Source organism: Lygodium microphyllum, chromosome 9 (genome assembly GCF_053477565.2).
Source record: "Lygodium microphyllum isolate KBCC chromosome 9, Lygodium_microphyllum_v1.1.10, whole genome shotgun sequence".
NCBI classification, from domain to species: Eukaryota; Viridiplantae; Streptophyta; class Polypodiopsida; order Schizaeales; family Lygodiaceae; genus Lygodium; species Lygodium microphyllum.
Window position 1 is genome coordinate 85,202,555 of NC_141143.1, and position 20,565 is coordinate 85,223,119.

At 39.4% G+C, this 20,565-nt stretch overlaps 1 protein-coding gene across 2 annotated transcripts; it reads left to right on the plus strand.

Annotated features, from left to right (window-relative positions):
- The first annotated feature begins 11,901 nt into the window (after positions 1-11,901).
- Positions 11,902-17,979, plus strand: LOC148031253 (protein TWIN LOV 1-like). 2 transcript variants are annotated; one of them, XR_015691863.1, is made up of 7 exons: positions 11,902-12,895; positions 13,603-13,819; positions 13,917-14,073; positions 15,877-15,956; positions 16,823-16,878; positions 17,047-17,110; positions 17,259-17,276. XR_015691863.1 is itself a non-coding variant. In XM_087684766.1 (7 exons), the coding sequence occupies exons 1-7, from the start codon at positions 12,283-12,285 to the stop codon at positions 17,433-17,435; spliced, it is 1,272 nt and encodes a 423-aa protein (XP_087540892.1). In that variant the 5' UTR covers positions 11,908-12,282; the 3' UTR covers positions 17,436-17,979. The 2 variants fall into 2 exon arrangements, 1 of the variants encoding a protein (XP_087540892.1); XM_087684766.1 differs by having other exon boundaries at positions 11,908-12,895; positions 13,917-13,981; positions 17,259-17,979.
- Positions 17,980-20,565: the final 2,586 nt, after the last annotated feature.

The following is a 20,565-nucleotide window of genomic DNA, read 5'->3' on the forward strand; positions in this document are numbered from 1 at the left end:
GCTTCAAGTGTCTCAAAACAGGACACTTCATTCGAAATTGCCCTGAATGGAAAGCTAAAGAGAGCCCAGAACCCAACAAGGAGAACTCCCCTCCAAAAACCGATAACCCACAAGATGATGGGTTCCAATCGGTTAACAGGAAGGGAAAAAGCAAGAATCAGTTAACCCAGAAACAAAACAATAATAGCAAGGGCAAAAACACCTACAATAACATATACTCCCCCCTTCTCATGAACTTAGAGGATGTACTAGTAGGGAATAGTGAAAAGGGGGAAACTACTAAAAAAAGAGGGACTACTCCAGTAGAGTCAAACTCTGATGATGTCATAGTTGAAGAAACTCAGGCTGAAAAAAAGGGGCAGGCAAACCAAACAAATGAAAACTATAAACATACAGAAAACATAAACATTGATCTCAATGAACAGAATGAAGATGTAGAATTTACTCAGGCAGAGGAAGAGGAACTTACAATGGGAGGAGAACTTCCTCTCAGTCCTATCCCTGTTGAGAGCCCAACCAAAGAGGGAGGGAGTCTACAAAACTCCAAAAGGAGATACTCAAGTGTAGGACAAAGTGCTAGTAACCCATTTGGTCAAACAAAGGGTCCTCAGAAGAAAGGGAAATTTTAAAAAACATAGTTTTGATAAATGAATAAACTTAAAATTGTGTCCTATAACATCAAGGGGTTGACTGACCCCAAAAGGGCAACTACAGTCAAGGAATGGCTTAAATTTAGTGCCATTTACCCCGATGTTATTTGCCTATAGGAAATAAAAGTGTCAGGTCCTCCTCTACTCAAAAATCTGCAGATAGTGTCTAAGGAGTATGAAACCACACCAATAGGAGGGGGGGGACATGCATAGGTGTCTCCATTAAATTTAAGGATCAAATAAGTAAGGTTATGATTGATACAGAGAATAAATGGGTTGCAGCTCTTTTAAAAATCAGGATGAATTTACTATTGTCTCAGTATATGCCCCTAATATTTCTGTTGAAAGAGGCAGGTTGTGGGATTCATTTCAGGTCATCAATGGCCCCATTATCATTGCAGGGGACTTCAATATGGTTGAATCAACAAAAGACAGATATTTGGGAAAAGGAACATGTATTGTAGGAACTGAAAAGAGTAAGTGGCTGGTAACTAAAGCCTATCATGGGCTAACTGATGTCAGTGAGCAACTAGGATTCACATGGAGTAACAATCAAAGTGGAGGTTATCTCTGAAAGGCTAGACTTGATAGGTTTTACATATCTACAGGTCTCTTGGCCTCTTTTGTTAATCTCAAAGTTAAAGCTCTTGATAACATAGTCATGTCTGACCATAAGCCTATTCAGCTAGTCCTCTCTAACTTATCCCAAATAATAAAAGCTGGTTGGTTTCATACTGACCCCAGACTATTTCAAAATAAAATAGTTAGGGACACTATCAAAGGAATCTGGACAATGGCCTTCTGGCAAACATTCTCCCCAGCTCATTCATGGGCTAAAGCCATTAAAGACACTCAACAATTGATGCCAGGAGGCATATTTCACGGTGGATTCCATGCCACGGTGGACTCCGTGAGGTTTTACGGTGGATTCCGTAAACTTGGATGACCGGGGCTCATACGCAAAGTGGATTCTTTGTGCGAGAAGTTGATGGGGACGCATGTCCTTTTCCGGCATTTCATTAATTTAGTGTGTACATGGGTGATTCCATAGCGGGTGATTCCGTAAAATGCATATTAAATTAATAAACATTTATGAGTTTAGAGTGCGTACTCGTAATAAATTAAGGTTGGGATTTATTTCTAACCAGTTGATTTATTTATGTAGCTGAAGACTGCTAGGTATTCACTTTTGTCGGTTTAATTGTATTATTTTACTAACGATTGTGAATGCTTCAGTTGATGTGTAGAGATAGCAGCAGTGGCGGAGGAAAGCATTGGAGGATAGTGAGTATTCGATTTATGGATTATATTTTGATGGGCGCATACCTTAGGCATGATGCCTATATTTTGTCACGCCTATTTATTGAGGCGTCGGATATTTATTATTATTTTGTATGCGCATGGACGCACGATTATGTTATTTCTACTTGGACATTGTATTGGGCATGCTAGACTCTTTGGGCACCGTCCATTAGCTTTATTCCTATTTTGTGCTAAAGCAAACTCAAAAGCTAAAAGCTTGCTATTTTGTAATTTGGGCTATTATTTGAGCTTGAAGATGAATAATACATAAAATACATGCTTTGTGGAGCGCTCACACAAGGCATGGGGGGAGATTGCACCCAATTGGTCTCTTGCTCTTGTCGTTCATGCTTTTTACCTTGTAATTTGTGCAAAAAGTAGAGTTCTATTGTTCTTGGGGACCTTCCGGCATTCACTACGCGAGCGTACATTATCCGATCTGCGCACCAGTGGTATCAGAGCGAAGCTGAGATCAAGAGCTTCCAATTGCTACCCATCTTGTGCGAAGGCGAAGCTCCTGGAACGATCGGGATCTACAGTCAATCTCGTCGTGAACGGTCGATACAGACAGATTCCTGGCGATCAAGAACCCCTATTTCCATCATCGGATCGTGAAGGACCAGTCTGCAGAGGCGGAGGACCACTTCTACATCCTCTTCTCCAAGTCGTGGTTACACAAAGATAAGCCATATTTCTTGCCAAGCTTAAAAGCTTAAATCTTAAAAGTTTCAAAGCTTAGTTAATTGGAAGCTTTACTTAATTAATTTTGAGTGAGAAAGGTCTTTTGAGTTTTGCAGGATGACGGAACCACATATGGATGATTTAATGGCTGAAGGCGACCTACCTGAACCTACGATGGAGCAAAAGCTGGATTTAATCATGATGCAATTGGATGAAGAACGACGAGCTAGGCAAGCATTGCAAGTTCAATTGGCAAATTTACAAAGATTGCTACCGACAAAGAGGAACCTCAATCTAAAGAACTTATCCGATGTACCATCGACGCAACTCTCGAATCTCAAACTATCCGCAAGGAATCAAAGATAAGTAAAAGAAATTTCAAATTCCGTACTTTCAATGGCACTCGAGAGGGGAAAAGCTGTTCTTGCATTCATTAGTCAGTTTGACGACTACTTTCATGACGAAATTTATGCAGAAAAAGATAAAATCAAGTGTGTCACTAATCATTTAGTGGACAGAGCATCTCTTTGGTGGATTGTAGTACGCAAGGGTATAGATTGTCCCGCTACCTGGGAGAATTTCAAGAAGAAGTTCATGCAGAATTTCCTTCCTCCACAATTTCATGAGAAAGCCATAAAGCAATGGGATCTTCTTCAGCAACGGGAACGTGAGCCTATTCCTCAGTACACAGAGCGGTTTTTGAATGCATTACTCCAGTTACGCATGCTTAAAGACATACCTGAAGCCACGCATAAGCGCAAGTATATGTCTGGACTCCTTGGGCATTACTACGCTGAAGTTAACATGTTCAAGCCTGCTACTCTTGAAGACGCCATTTCACTAGCTCACGACACTGAAGACAAGCTGCGAGGTAGAGACAGACGTCCACAGCAATTCCAAGCCAATGGTAACTATGGATCTAAACAATTCAACTCAAACTTTAGAAGATTTAATCAAGGTCGTTTCACTTCATCATCTTTCCGTAAAAATTGGGCAAAACCACCTGCTTTACCATCTAATGTCAATCCAAACCCTAAGTCTATTCCACAGACAAATCCTAATGTCCCTAGACTTCCTGCCATTGCAAACAATGTAACCAAAGCCAAGCCAATGGTATATTATAAATGCCACCAGCCTGGACATTTAGCAGCAAATTGCCATTTGAAGAAGCCACCTGTGCATATCAACTACCTTGGAGCAATGGACGATGAAGAACATGAAGATATGCCTGATTTCACGGAAGATGAGGACGACATTACTACTCCTTTGGATACTTTACTAAGTATGCCAACTCTACATTCTTTATTGACTATGAAATGTTTAGTGCATGGAAAGGAAAAGATTATTTTGCATGATGACGGAAGTACTCATGATTTTATTTAGCAAAGCTAGTAAAAGAATTGAAGTTACAGACTGTACCTACGCATTATCGCATTAAAGCAACATGCTTAGGTACTAGGTATAATGGTACACAGGAAGTGCATGATTTAGAAATTCAAATTGGTCAATACACTGAAAGAAGAAATTTTCTAGTTGTTCCATTACAGTCGAGTGACATTATTTTAGGTATGCCTTGGCGTCATCAGAATAACCCAGATATAGACTATTCCACACATTCAATGAATATTAATTTTCAAGGAAAACCTATTACATTGTATGGTATGCATGCATCTAATGCTTTTCCACTGCTTTCGCATGCTCAAGCTAAACGTGCATTACGTAAGAGTAGTAAATCTTATCTCATTTGGGTGAATGAACTGCAAGTTAAAGAAAATCATATGCATCCGAGACATAAAGAATTTCTTACACATTTTAAAGACTGTTTTGCCGAAGATCTATCACCTGGTTTACCTCCATCACGTCCAGAAGACCATAAAATAGATTTGATTCCTGGCACACAACCACCTTGCAAAGCACCATATAGGCATAACCAGATAGAGTAAAAAGAAATTCAGAGTCAAGTTGAGGAATTACTAAATAGAGGATTGATTAGACCTAGTAGTTCTCCATTCGGTGCACCTGTTCTGTTAGTCAAGAAAAAGAATAATACCTATCGTATGTGCATTGACTATCGAGCTTTAAATAAGATCACAATAAAGAATTGGTATCCAATTCCTAGAGTTGATGACCTTATGGACAAACTGCAAGGATCTGCTATATTTAGTAAAATAGACCTTAAGTCTGGTTATCATCAGGTGAGACTAGATAAGTCAGACATATTCAAGACTGCATTTAGGACACAGTTTGGTCATTACGAATTTTTAGTGATGCCTTTCGGATTGACTAATGCACCTGCTACATTTAGTAGAATGATGAACCGTATATTTCTGAAATATCAATATTGTGTAATTGTCTTCTTTGATGATATTTTGGTGTTGAGTCAAAATGAGAAAGAACATTATGAGCATTTGTCATTGGTTTTCCAGTTATTAAAAGATAATCAACTGTATGCAAATCCTGAAAAGAGTGAATTCTTTAAAACAAAAATTGAGTATTTAGGTCATATTGTATCATCTGATGGAATTAAAGTTAACCCTAAGAAAATAGATGCAATATTGAATTGGCCTGTACCTAAAAATGTGCATGAGTTACGATCATTCCTTGGTCTTGCCAGTTTCTATAGGAAGTTTGTGCGTAATTTTTCCTTACTTGCTTTACCATTAACCAAACTTCTCAAGAAAGGTATTGTCTATCTTGGTCCGAAAATCAACAGAAATCCTTTGACTTATTGAAACATGTATTAACACATGCCCCTGTCCTACAGTTGCATGATTTTAATAGACCATTCTTTTTAGTAGTGACCGATGCTAGTGGATCAGGAATAGGAGCCGTACTTATGCAAGACAATCATCCTATAGCCTATTCTAGTTGTAAGCTGAAACCCTCTAAACTGAAATATTCCACATATGACAAAGAACTATTAGCTGTTGTACAAGCATTAAGATAGTGGAAACACTACTTAATGGGTTTAGAATTTATGATTAAGACCGATCAACAAAGTATTAGACATTTACTTAGCCAACCCCAAATATCTGACCGACATATCAAATGGGCATCCTTTATCCAGAGTTTTCATCCTATAATTCAATATCAACTCGAAAAAGAAAATGTAGTGGTTGATGCATTAAGTAGAAGACCTGCCATTCATAATATTTCTGTTATATCTTTTGATTCTTTGATTGCTATGAAAGATACTTATCATCAGGATATTACTTTTCATGCTAATTGGAATAAATTAGTTCAAAATAACTTGATTCCTATTGATTCACTATCATATAATGATGGATTTATGTTTTATGAAAAGAGATTATGAGTTACAGTTCCATTCCGATTTTTTTTTTAATGAGATTAATTGTCCTCCATATCAAGGTCATAGAGGTATCATATCTACTTTACGTACATTAACTGAAGATTTTTATTGGCCGCATATGGACACTGATGTATCTAACTTTGTTTCTGAATGTTTAATTTGTCAAAGAGTTAAGAGACATCATGGTAAACAGTATGGATTACTTATGCCTTTGTCTATTCCATCTAGACCATGGGAACAAATTTCTATGGATTTTATTACTAGTTTACCTAATACTAAATCTAACCATGATATGATTTGGACAGTAGTAGATAGATTTAGTAAACAAGCATATTTCATTCCATGTAAGAAAACTTTAACAGCATCACAGGCAGCACAATTGTTTTTGAAAACTGTTTTCACTAACCATGGATTGCCAAAAGTTATTATTTCTGACCGTGATTCTAGATTTTGTAACAACTTTTGGATTACTCTGTTTGCTAACCTAGGCACAAAGATTGATTTCTCATCTGCATTTCATCTTGAAACTAATGGACAAACAGAAGCCACTAATAGCACTATTCTAGATCTTTTACGTGCTTATACTATTTCTAAACCTCAGACATGGGACACACATTTGCATTTATTACAGTTTGCATATAACAATACACCACACACATCTACAAAGAAAGCACCGTTTGAAGTGATTTATGGTTATAGATTATCTACACATGTTGCATCTTTGTCAAATAGAATTCAAAGTGCTGATGATATTGCTAGTATGCATAATACTATTTTTGATGAGGTTAAAGACATGATTACTAAAGCCCAGCAATCATATACCAAACAAGCCAATAAGAAAAGACAAGCAATGAATTTCAAAGTTGATGACTATGTTTGGTTGAGAATAGAAAAACGTAGACTACAAAGTGTAGATAGACACCCAGCTGTAAAATTAGCCCCTAGATTCTATGGACCATTTAGGATCATTCATAAAATTAATGACAATGCATTCAAGTTAGAATTACCACCTCACTGGAAAATTCACAACACATTTCACATTAGTTTATTACGACCATTTAGAGGCCAATTACCTGTATACCCTGTTTATGAAAACCCACCTTTGTTAGAGGAAGAGACTGAAATACTTGAACCTGAAGCTATCATAGACACTGACTTTATGACCACTAGAACTGGTCGAAGATATTCTAGATATCTAGTCAAATTTAAGAACCATCCTATAGAGGAAGCACAATGGATGCACTCTAGAGACTTAAATGCTTTCCCCACTCTGTTAGCTCCACATTGAGCTAATAGCAATTGAGGTCAATTGCTATCCCACCCCGGGGGTATGATGCCAGGAGGCATATTTCACGATGGATTCCGTGCCACGGTAGACTCCGTGAGGTTTTACGGTGGATTTCGTAAACTTTGATGACCGGGGCTCATATGCAAAGTGGATTCTTTGTGCGAGAAGTTGATGGGGACGCCTGTCCTTTTCCGGCGTTTCATTAATTTAGTGTGTACATGGGTGATTCCATAGCGGGCGATTCCATAAAATGCATATTAAATTAATAAACATTTATGAGTTTAGAGTGCGCACTCGTAATAAATTAAGGTTAGGATTGATTTCTAACCAGTTGATTTATTTATGTAGCTGAAGACTGCTAGGTATTCACTTTTGTTGGTGTAATTGTATTATTTTACTAACGATTGTGAATGCTTCAGTTGATATGTAGAGATAGCAGCAGTGGCGGAGGAAAGCATTGGAGGATAGCGAGTATTCGATTTATGGATTATATTTTGATGGGTGCATACCTTAGGCATGACGCCTATATTTTGTCACGCCTATTTATTGAGGCGTCGGATATTTATTATTATTTTGTATGCGCATGGGCGCACGATTATGTTATTTCTACTTGGACATTGTATTGGGCGTGCCAGACTCTTTGGGCACCGTCCATTAGCTTTATTCCTATTTTGTGCTAAAGCAAACTCAAAAGCTAAAAGCTTGCTATTTTGTAATTTGGGCTATTATTTGAGCTTGAAGATGAATAATACATAAAATACATGCTTTGTGGAGCGCTCACACAAGGCATGGGGGAAGATTGCACCCAATTGGTCTCTTGCTCTTGTCGTTCATGCTTTTTACCTTGTAATTTGTGCAAAAAGTAGAGTTCTATTATTCTTGGGGACCTTCCGGCATTCATTACGCGAGCCTACAGCATCCGATCTGTGCACCAACAATTTTTGAGGAAAGTCAAAAATAAAAAAGTTCAGTAGACTAGGGATCATAGAGCTAGACAATACTCAGTATATAAATCTTTGGAGATCAGGATAGAGGCTTGGGAGATCCAATTATAGCTTGACCTAGTCAGAATCAAACAAGAACTTAGATCTGCTGAAGAAAAAGAAGCTATGGACATACAACTCTTCACTAGGCAATGGTGGGCTGGCAAAGTAGACAAACCCACCAGAGACATGTTCCAAGTCCTTAAAAAGAAAAATGATAGAGACTCCATCCCATTGTTGAGAAGGGAAGATGGCACACATGCCCAAAACAATGGAGAGAATCTCCTTATAGCTAAGGAATTTTTCTCTAAAATGTTTAGCTCCTCTAGAAAGAGTTCACAAGAAGAGACAACTACCAAGGCTAAGATAGCAATGGTTAGGAATAAGGTTGTCCCTCCAAGCTTGGCTGAGATTCTGGATGGGGAGCTATCAGCTATTGAGATCAGTGACACCATTGACTCATTAGCATTAGGAAAAAGCCCAGGGCTTGATGGCCTTCCGAATGAATTCTTCAAAGAATTCCAAGATTCTCTTATTCACCCCCTTCTCATGGTATGGAGAGAATCCCTGAAATTTGGAGCCTTACCTCACATAATCAATGAAGGAGTAGTCAAACTAATCCATAAGGGAGATGAAAAAGAACTCCTAGCCAATTGGAGACCCATCACATGTCTCACATCAACATATAAGGTTTTTGCCAAAGCCATAGCTAGAAGGCTATCTGATCATCTAGATAACTGGATAAGAAAAGAACAAAAAGGGTTCATTAAAGGGAGATATATCCTAGACTCAATAATTGCCCTGTGGGAAGGCATTGAACATGCCCAAAAATCCAACCAAGACTTTGTGCTCTTCAAGATTGATTTTGACAAAGCTTATGATAGGTTAGAATGGGATTTTATCCTCCAATCCCTCCAGGATATGGGGCTGGGTAGAAAGTTCATCAAGTATGTCAGTACTCTTTTTGGTAATGCCTCCACAAGAATTGCCATTAACGGGGAGATGATTGATTCCTTTCCTTTGAGAAGATCCATCAGGCAAGGTTGCCCTCTTGCTCCCCTTTTGTTTGCCATTGCAGCTGATTCACTGGGTTGGCTCATTCAAGCAGAGATAGATAAAGGCAACATTAAAGGGATTAAACTCCCTAACAACAAAGACATGGTACTCAACCAGTTTGCTGATGATACAAATAGCACGGTAAATAATGATCCAGTTTCATTAGTAGCTTTTTGGAACTGCTTGCAAACCTTTTGGAAGGCTTTTGGTTCTGTTATCAATCCAAACAAAACAGGAATTAAAACACTAATCAGTCCTTGTCCTGGTTGGCTCCTGGCAGCAGGCTGTAAGGAGATTGAAACATGCAAAGTATTCAGACTTCTAGGCATACCCATGGGCTTTGGGATCTCAATGAAACAAAGGTGGGATTGGGTTTTGGAAAAAATTAGGGGAAATTTTGAAAAATGAAAGGGTCTGCAGCTCAATATGGCAGGAAGATGTTTGGTTCTGAAACACATACTAATTTCAACCACAATCTACTTCTTGGCTTGCTGGAAACCATCTAAGTCAGGAATGAAGCAACTAGAGCAACTAGGGAGAATTTTTGTGTGGAGTGGGGATGGGGAAAAGTTTAAAGTACCTAAAGTATCTTGGGTTGTTTGCACTACACCTAAGAAATTAGGTGGTCTTGGTCTTCCCAATCCTAGTATTCTAGCTGACAAACTTGCAGCCAAATGGACTGCATTAAGCATCTTAAGAAAAGAAGAAGACTAGATAACTTTGCTTAAGGCAGCCACTAGCAAGTTTCATGTGGAGGGTTGTCCAAAATGGAAAGGCTTAGACCCACTAACAATAACTATTTGTCCAGTCAAACTGAAAGCTAAAGATTGCTCTCCTTTGGCAAAAGTTGTCTGGGAGGCTTGGTTCAAGTACAAGAGTCTATTAATCCCCTCTTCCCATCCCAACCTCACCCTACCCTGGAGTTCCAAAGACTCCATCTGGTTCAGCTTCTTTCAGGGAGCCATTCCAGATAATCAGATTAACTTAGCCCACAAGCTCTTCAAGAAAGGCATTAGAAGTTGGAGGGACATTTGGGATTCAGCCCTAAAAAGGTGGATGACTGGAATACAACTAAAACATAAATTCAAATTAAAAAGACAGGAACTGGAATTGATAACTAAAAGGGTACTCTTGTGGGGACCTAATATGTCTGCAATGATTAATCTTAATCACCACTTCAATTACAGGGGAATCTATTTTTTGGGGGACAAACCTCTTCTACCCCTTCCAGACCTATTAGAAAGCAATGCTCCTCTTTGTTTTAAACTAAATAACAGATGGTATATTAATTGGTCAGTAGTACAGTGGAATTACAGGTTCGGTAACATTTGGGCTCCCTCAATCCAACCAAAGATGTCTTGTTTAATGTGGCTCATTACTCTCAAAAGCCTTTGGACTAATGAGAGAGCACTCAAAGTTGGTCTAGGGAATGGACTTTGCCTAAGGTGTGGCCAACAGGTAGAATCAATCACTCACATATTCCTTAACTGCCCTAAAAATTCTAATATCTGGTGTTTCATGCAGGTCCTTGTCATCAAGTATCACCCCACTAAACTCAATTGGAAGGAGTTATTATTGGGGGAAATATATGGACTCCCTTCCCCAATATGGAATTGGATTAGAAGCTATTACCTGTGGAACATATGGATAAGCAGAAACAAGAAAACATTTGAAATTACTGATTTGGATCCTATCCATGGTTTTAAATCTGATCTTTGTTTTCAGGTTGAAAAAGATGCAGAAATAATTCTCAAGCAGCATGAAGACAATATGAAGGAGGGACTAGGGAAACCATTTTCCAATGTGGATGTGGAGCCATACTGCTGGACATCAAGAAGAAGGCTGAATAATGATGTAGATACGAATCTTAGGATAAACATCTCGACATCTGATGCTTAAGTTCAGAACTATTATGGACTATATGTTTTGTAATGCTGTTATTATGTACTCCCAAGTCAAGGTAGCTTCCCTGTCTAGAAACAACACTCCCTTAAACAGCTCTAAACCTTTTTTATATATTTTAATACCACTTTAAAGCTTCCATTAAAAAAAACAAAAACAAAAGCCTTCTCTTAGTATGTCTTTAAGGCATCTTGAGATTGTTCCAACTTCCAACCACGTTAAAACTACTCTCTCTCTCTTTCTCTCTCTCTAAACAATAAAGATTATAGTTGACTCTAATCTGGCAACATGGGAAAGTGACTCATGTTTTCAAAATGATAATGTGGAAATATCAAATGATTTTAAGAATAAGTTTTAAATTGAATAAGATAAAATAGTTTTTACTTTCTCAATTACGAGGAGTCAGGACATGAAATGCAAAAGAGCACGTTGTCAAAGGCCACACGGAAACCAAAAAACCAGTTTCGGGCTCACACTTGCAAGTTGCAACGGCTCCAGCCTCCACGGGACGCCTTGTCGATGTACCCTGCGATTTTTAAAACATTTAATACGGGAAAATGCGGCACTGCTCACAGGTACGAAGAATCTTGAAGGTACGTGGCACCCTGCGACAGGATAAGTATTGACACGTAAGATCCTGGAATCTGAAGCCGGGAATCGGGATCTCTTCTCTCTCTCTCTCTCCGTCTCGGCGGTTTCAGCAGGAAAAATATAAGTTCACAGTCCAGAAGAACAAGCAGCAAGAAGCAAGAAGCAAGAAGCAAGAAGCAAGAAGCAAGAAGGAGAAGAATTGGAGGGCACTTAAATCAGATTCAGGATATTACCTGCGATCGCAGACTACACTTGACCGCTCCCTCCCCCCAACCTCCCTGAGTCCCTACCTTTCTCTCCTTCCATTATTCTTATCAATATCCATTAATTCTGTCCTTGCTTCATCAGTCATCATCATCATTAGCTCTTTTTATCGGCTTCTCTCTTGCAAAACCTGTCTGGAGAGTGGGCTTTTTTCCTGGCCAACCATTCTTTCTTGGCCCCCTTCCAATAATTGACACCGAAAAAGTGATTTCTCATTGCTATCAATAACATCGTCAAAAAAGAGAGCTGCCCAGGATGAGTGAACCTCGGAGTCATAATCTGATCAGAGGCTGCCCCTGCTCAGCCTCTCCTGCTGCTTCTGCAATGCGCTCCTTTGCGGACTGTATAATGGACTCCCTCTCATCTACATACAAGGACTCCCTCAAGGATGCCCTCCACAAGTCCCAATTCAATTTTGTTATCACTGACCCCAGGCTGCCTGACAACCCAATCGTCTTCGCCAGCGATGGGTTCCTCGACATGACCGGCTACAGCACAGACGAGGTCCTTGGCCACAACTGCAGGTTTCTCCAGGGCCCGGGCACCGACAGGCGCACCGTTCTCGAGATCCGCGATGCCATTTGGGAAGAGAGATCATGCCAAGTGACCATTCTTAACTACACTAAGCAGGGTAAGCCCTTCTGGAACCTCTTCCATATGGCTCCTGTCTATTCCAGAGAAGATGGCAGGGTGGTGCACTTCGTAGGCGTCCAGACGCCCCTCGGCAATCAGGCTGGCGAATTGGAATCAGCGAATGGACCCATACATGGAGAGGAATGTTATTGCCCTACACAAGGCGCACCGGAAGCAGATTCAATTTTACCTGCAAGGAATGCGGACGGTGTAGCTGTTGCTTCTAGCAATGGAGGTAGGTTATTTGTTGACAGTAAAGACAATAAGAATGAAACAAGAGCTAGCCGTTGTTGTCATTGAATGTCAATCCATATGGTTTGTTCTTTTGGTTTAAGGTCCTATCACAAGAAGTTTTTCACATTTTAACATTTGGAGAAATGTGCTATTTTCCCTAGTTTTTCCCTGTAGGGTTCAACATAATGGACTGCTGCGAAGGAGGTCAGCATTATGAACTTCTGTGAGGGAGGGACCGCATACTAGCTAGGTGCAGTTGGGGGCAGAAGGCTACCAACCTAGGGGTCCCTAGTTTTTCTCCATTGTGTCCAACATTATGAGCTTCTCCTTGGGAGGCACTGCACATCTAAGTAGGTGCAGTTGGGGGCAGAGGGCTGCCAGGCTGCCAGCCTGGGGATCCCTCGTTTTTCTCTATAGTGTACAACGCTATGAGCTTCTGCTTGGGACGTCCTTCACATCTAACTAGGTGCAGTCGGGAATTGGGGGACTGCCACCCCCCACCCACGGACCGGCAGTCCCTTGCCCCTAGTCACACCTAGCTAGGTACGTGGTGTGGTGCGTCAGCAGAAGCTCATGATATTGTAATTCACACCGACTGAGAACTATAGTGAGAATGAATCTATAGCTTTTTCTGTATACGACTGGTTGCTACTTTCAATGGATCTGAATGAAGTCAAATCCACTTCTCCATTTTTGTTTGTATCACAGACACAACAGAGGAGGACGATTATGAGGTGCTACAAACTGATAGAGAGAAGGCCAAAGTTTCAGTGAAGTCATTGCTTCATGAGCTCGTGAATGAATGCAAAGGAGGAGGCATCACAGAGATCAGATGCGCAACTGCTGCAGCAGGGCCTGGAGGAGAGCGCCTTGTCTGCTCTTCTTTGATGTTGTCTTTGACCAAGGTCCAGCAGAGCTTTGTGCTGTATGTATTATTCTCTCTCATGTGTTAAATCTATTAGATTGGCTTGCTTACACGTGTATCATGCTATGTCTCTAAGGTTGTGACCATGTTTCTGCAGAGCAAATCCATATCTTCCAGACAACCCAATTGTACATGCTAGTGAAATGTTCCTTTGGCTAACAGGTCAGTCGCTCTTCAAGGCCATCCCAACTGCAATTGAACAGTGTATATGGCCTCACTACAAATGGATTGTGCTTCCCAACTGCAATCAAGAGGCATGTATTACTGTTTGTCCTAATCATGAGAGATCTGTTTTATGTTGGTCGTGAACTTCATTCTTCTGTGAGGGGCTGCATTTACTGGTGCATTTGTCCCAGAGTCACAAGTGGTTCTTTATGCCATTGTTTTGTAGCTCATGAGAAACACATGGACTTTATGAGTAGTTTTTTGGAGAATGATCTAGTTTGCCTCAATATTCTGAGGTCGTACTAGAATGATAGCAGGCAGTCTAGTCTGCCAAAACAGTGTACCGGACATCTTTGCATGTATCAATTTGATCTGTCCAGTCTTTGTGTTGTCTCTTCTAAGATACGTGTAGACTTACAATAAGGAGGAATGAAGAGGCGTAGTCCTGCAGTAGGAATCAGCAGGCATCTACCCAGCCCCTGCTATCCGTTGGTAAGCAATTAACTGAAAGTAACCTAGATGGGCTGGTCTTGAGTCTTGTTGCCTGTGCGCAGGGTGTATCATTTATTGTGTGCTATTCTTAGAACATTAGTCCTAAACTGAGTCCAATATTGCTCTTACCCATGGCTTAATGGCGTTGTGGGGATGATTGACAAACCCCAGGACCCCGGTGAATGTACTAAATCAGAAAGGGTGCAGGTATGTATCACTGAACCACCTGCCCTTTATTCTTGCTGAATTGTCAAGGCATTTAATGCAAAGATTAGATCTTTGATGTATTTGATGAGTGTGAGGCTGGTTTTCTCCCAGCTGATTCATAGATGAGATTAAAGTTCCAAGTGTTCCTATGAATGCCATCAGCAGCTCACACTGCCCACGTATAATCCATGCTCATACGCTGCAGAATATCCTCGATCCGAAGATGACCTGCCAACCACAGTTTTACCTCTCTCTCAGCATGATAACTGTGTTTTCTCTCATTTGTCAGAGCTCGTCAGCATGGCTGCCACTCCTTAAGTCCTATGGACATGGATGGGTTAGAGGTGTGTCATGCCCTTAAATGATGTCGGTTAAACATATAAACCACATTTTAAATGACAGGCAGGACACAGAGTGTTATCAATGTTCAGGCCTTGTTGAAAGAGTTTAAGACGCAATGGTGGTTTAGCATAAGGTGATGAATGTTTCCCACTATCAAGTAGACATTGAAACGCATCAGGAAGTGGGAACTTTCACATTCTAGATGAGACCCATATATGCATGGGGCTGAAAGGGGAAAGGGCGGGGGAGGGGTTGGGTGGTGTGTGGGAGAGGGACCTTCTCTGGGCTTTTTCCACTGTTGAATTGCAAGTTTCTATCCCCTTTTCTGTATGCATATGAATGCTATTTTCCTTGCTTATCTTCCTGAATGAAATTCTTGACAGATTCTGTGGATATCAGGTGTTAAGGCGAATGAGAGCTGTAGAACTTTCATTCCACAAACTTCCCTCAGGGGAATCTGGGTGTTTGTAAGGCCTTGTAGTGTTGGCATTATCCACTTTTTTCTGTTGTATTTGTGGCCTTCTTCTGAACTGTCTCTGACACACATGATTTATCTTGACATGTTCTCACTCATCTAGCCTTGCTATTTAAAAACAATTATGGTAGATAGATTTGATCATGCATGCCAAGATCTTGCTTTGTGAGTTGATCAGCTTGCAGTCAGTTGTTGTAATGCTGGTCTTTAGTTATATTTGTTTTGCCATCTATTTTTGTTTGGTGGATAACTTTTAGTACATATTGCCATTCTTATTCAAAACACGACAAATTTAACTTTTATGTCTTGTACATAAAGTTCACTGCTGCAGTTTATTTTTGTATGAGGTGAAAGAATTGCATTCTTAAATGTGCAGGGTATAGTCGAGAGGAAGTGGTTGGAAGAAATTGCAGATTTTTGCAGGGACCTGGTACAGATCAAAGGGCAGTCAAATTGGTAATTGCTTATTTTTAAGAAATAGTTCTTACACACTAGTTTTAGAATCAGAAATATGCAGTTTGACTAAGGCATGTATGATTGTCTGGTGTTTGCTTTTAGAGCAGAAAACACATTGCTAGAACAAAATTATAGATTGCCTGCCAGTGTGCATAATGTGTCTTTGCATTTCAAAACTAGTTTTTAATGGATTTGCAGCAGCTTCAAAGTCAGTTTAGGCCTTTAGAACAAGCTGAAAATTTGAAGTTTCATGTGTAACTTCAATAGCACACTTAAACAAAAACTTTCTATGATCAGTGTTTTGGAGGTAATGTTGTGATTAGATTTGTAATTATCTGTATCATACACGGACCAACTAATTGTTTGGGGGTGCCCCATGTCTTGGGCAATTATGATAATACTCTGTACTGTATGTACTTTGAAGTACAGACCTTTGAACATTAGCATGGTTGTTTTTCCCCGTTCAATGTGCAAGGTGTGGCATGCATTTGTAATATGAGCCTTGCTTTGGGAACTTGCTTTGCAGTACCTTGTTGATATCTTTGTATAGTAATATAAAGAAATGTAGTACTCTGTTTTTTCATGTGCAAGGTATGACATACTTTTGTAATATGAGTATTGCTTTGGGAACCTGGTTTGCACCATCTTGTGGACATCCCTTCACATTCTCATGAAGAAACTAGTCTAGTGCAATCATCAAAGTTAATCTGGAATATCGTCATACAACTGTCTTAGCGGTTACTCTCTTCTGAACCAACCAGGGATGCAGTGATATCATTATTACTGGTGCACTATGAAAGCTAACATTCTAATCCACACCCTTGTTTTTTACTAAGCAATACTTGTATTTGGTTGTTCTGTTTCAGATAAGAGAGTCACTGAATGCAGAGAAATCATGCACTGTCAGGCTTCTTAATTACAGGTAATGAAGATGACCTCAATAATTTTCTTCATTACATTCAGAAGAGGTTGATGTTATGAGACCTGCCAGATTAAGTGATTACTCTTGAAAACTTTAGCCTGCACCAAATATGTTTCACCTGGATAAAAATTTGTGATTCATGATATTAATGTTCTGATTGTTTTGCAGGAAGGATAAGACACCCTTCTGGAACTTGTTGCACATTGCTCCAGTGAGAAGCAATGGAGGCAAGGTATGGCCATAGTTTAGTAAGTTGGGCTATGGCCACCTTAATTTGAGCAGCCTCACAGAGCATCTGTTGAGATTTTGGAGCAGTTAATAGTTTGATGAGATCTGATGCCTGTGCAATTGTTTTGAGGATGCTTATGTTCGCACTGTAGGTTTCTTTCTATGTAGGAGTGCAATTGGATGTTACATCTGCTGATGTCCATGTCGAGGATTGTGGAACTCCTCACATGAAACAACTTGGAGCAGTAGGAGCTGTAAGGGTTGCTGTCAGAAGCTTACAAGGGCAAGGACTCCGGCGTGTGCACAAGTGCCAGCAATCCGAGAAGTGATCCCTCCCTTCAGTCTCAGAGGAGCTGCAAAAGGCAGGATACAAATAAAAATACTGACTCAAATATCCAGATTCCACAGCTTCCAAAGATGAAGATGGCATATATTGACAGAGTTACGGATTTTTTCCTTCATTGGTGGCCATTCTTTCCATGATGCAAAGGAGTTGTGTACATTTGCGGGCCTTCATTACAATCATTTCAATGGTGGCTTTGCAGACTGGGCATCAAGGGGTAAGAGCAGGGTAGTACCGAGCACGGACAGGCTGTCTGTCTGTTGCCCTATGGTGCTTTCGAGGGAAGCCGGCTGAAGCACCTGAGTGAGCATATCTGTGTATAAATGAGGATAGCTATGAATGTGAGCTATATTGCTACCCTGCTATTGATACACTGCATGGCAACTTGCATCACTTGGACAATAATGCCTTGCATATGTGCGCGTATGTGAGGCCCTGTAATTTCAAGGTATATGTAGGGGTCCCATTTCTATGGAGGCTTTCTAGATGTGCGTGAATTTCAATTCTTTTATAATGAAGCTTCATTAGCTAAAAAAGTGTTTGTCATCGTTTCTCTTTATGATCTCAATAGTGCATTCACCTATCTAGTAGGGAAAATATAGACTCGAAAAGGGCTTTAACTTAATGACTTCTAAGTAAGTTTTGAGGTGGACCAATGATAAGAGAGGTTGTGTCCATATTCTATCCACTTGGTTTTACTACCTTTGACCCACAAACAGTTTTGAGGCTTGGCAAGGGCTTTTACCGGATGTGTAGCCGGCCTCACTTAGCAATCAATTGGCAATAACAAATTGGAGTAGCACCAAAATAGGTTTTTGGTACTACATTTACCATGCCAAGTCCTTTCTCAGGCAAACGGACCTTGGAGAGTATTAAGTCCCTACTTTTCGGGTCCGAAGTTCAAGCTCCAAGGCCACACGTGCTCAGCGCCAACTACACCCACTACTTGACCTATAGTTGTGGCCTATTTCTTAAGCCCTTGTATGGTAGTAGCTTGAGCTATCTTCAAAGCCCATTATTTTTTTCGTTGAGTCGTGTTTGGCCTCCCTTTGTAACTCTATACTAGGTGCTATGTGCTATATTCTCTTGGTACTTAACACTAATTTTAGGTTGAAGTTTGAAACAAATGTTAATATTAAAGTATATTAATCCTTTAGAAGAAAAACATCACAATTTGAGAGAGAGAGAGAGAGAGAGAGAGAGAGAGAGAGAGAGAGAAGTAGATGCACTTATGTACTTGTAGTGTTAAGAGTACCAAATAGGAGATATACATATTGCCACTCTTAAATAGTTAAAGTTGCAACATAACTCGTGAAGTTGGATTGTCATTTTCTCATGTGGTGATCCTTTCGTACTGAGTTTGAGTGGGCAAGGGTGAAAAGCAACATGGCATGGGGCTTGATGGTTGCATCAATGTGGGCAAATGGTGAAAGGGGTATATGCACAGAGGGTGCAAATGGGTGGGTTCCAAAGCATGCACAAGTGCAGCCTCATTAAGTTTGATCATCATTTTCTCAGGTGGTGAATTGTCCTTACGAACTTCCAAGTGGGCAAGGATAAAAAACCACATGGCACTAGGCTTAATGTCCACAAGCATGTGCGCAAATGGAAAAAGAAGCGTAGGCAAATGGGATGCATATAAGTGGGCTCCAAAGTGGGCATGGCACAAGCTCCAAGGGTGCAACACATGGTGATTCCTAGAGAGCTTTTGGGGGAGGGTCAAGTGGTGTAAAGTGTGTCGCCCTTAAAAAAACACACAAAAATTTTGAGAGATTAAGCTTTAATATTTAATACATTAATCACATAGTTAAACATGTAGATATCTTATATACATTATTGTCATATGTATCTAAGAATTTAATTTAATGATCAATTATTGACAATAAATACATGTGTGCGTGTGTAAAATATGTTACTTATAATTAAATGTAGTGTAGTTTTTATATTAATATACCTACACGTACATGCATGTATGCACATGCACACATGAACAAAAAATGTATATATAATTACATTACTAATGTTAATAATTAACATAAATAATCAATGATGTATAGTATACAATATAGTTAGTATAAAATTTTAATTGAATATAACATGTATATATATACAGTATAAATTACATGCTATATATAGTATATGTATTATATCATAATATATAATATAATTATATTATATTATTATATAATTTTATATCATACGCTATATTATATTATACTATTATATTAGGTAGAACAAAGTCAAGGCCTTTCTTGGTAAATGTTAGTCAAGAAAGAAAATATACATGGTGTAGTAATTAGCTAGGTACTAATATTACAAAACCTAGATTGGACAAGTTTTATATTCCATTTAATACTTAGTCCACATTTTTATGTATTAACTATAAAGTCAATAAAAACATTGTCCTCTCTAAGTAGTACCCTTTCTAGTTAAGTTTGTCTAATGATTCTAGTGTGGTCATGACTAGTTCGTTCCATAAAAATCCAACAATTCACCAGAATAAAATGTTAAGGGAAGGGGTTAAATCAATATGGGAAAGCTTATTTAGAACTAAAGTGTTCTCTTGCTTGAGCATCGGCCAAAGCAATTATAGATGCATAAAAATACCATAGATTAGTGAAGTCCAGCTTAGTAAAGAAAAAGAGAGAGAGACTAGGGTAGGCAAAGACACCCTAAGTACCTAGTTGTTTTTTTAAAAATAAAATAAATGGGGGAAATCGTCTCCAAGATGAATTGTTAGAAGTTTATTGCCAGAATCTCTAAGTTCTCCCTTGAGGAGCTAGACATCATCTATGGATCCCTTTGAGGTCAAAGAGCCAAGGATGCCTATTAGCCCCTCTACTATTTGCCATTGCTACACATGCATTTCGATGGTTAATTTGAGCAAAATTTTATAAGATAACATAAAAGGAATCAAACTATCCACTAATAGCAAGGTTATGATTCTTAACTGATTTGCAAATAAAACAAATGTTATTTTTCATAATGATCCTATGTCTTTAGTTTCCTTTTGAAGCTACCTCCAAATATTTAGTGAAGCATTACACTCGATTACTAAATATGCTAATAAAAGGATTATAGTTTTGATAAGAAACCTACTTAGGCAACTAGTAGAG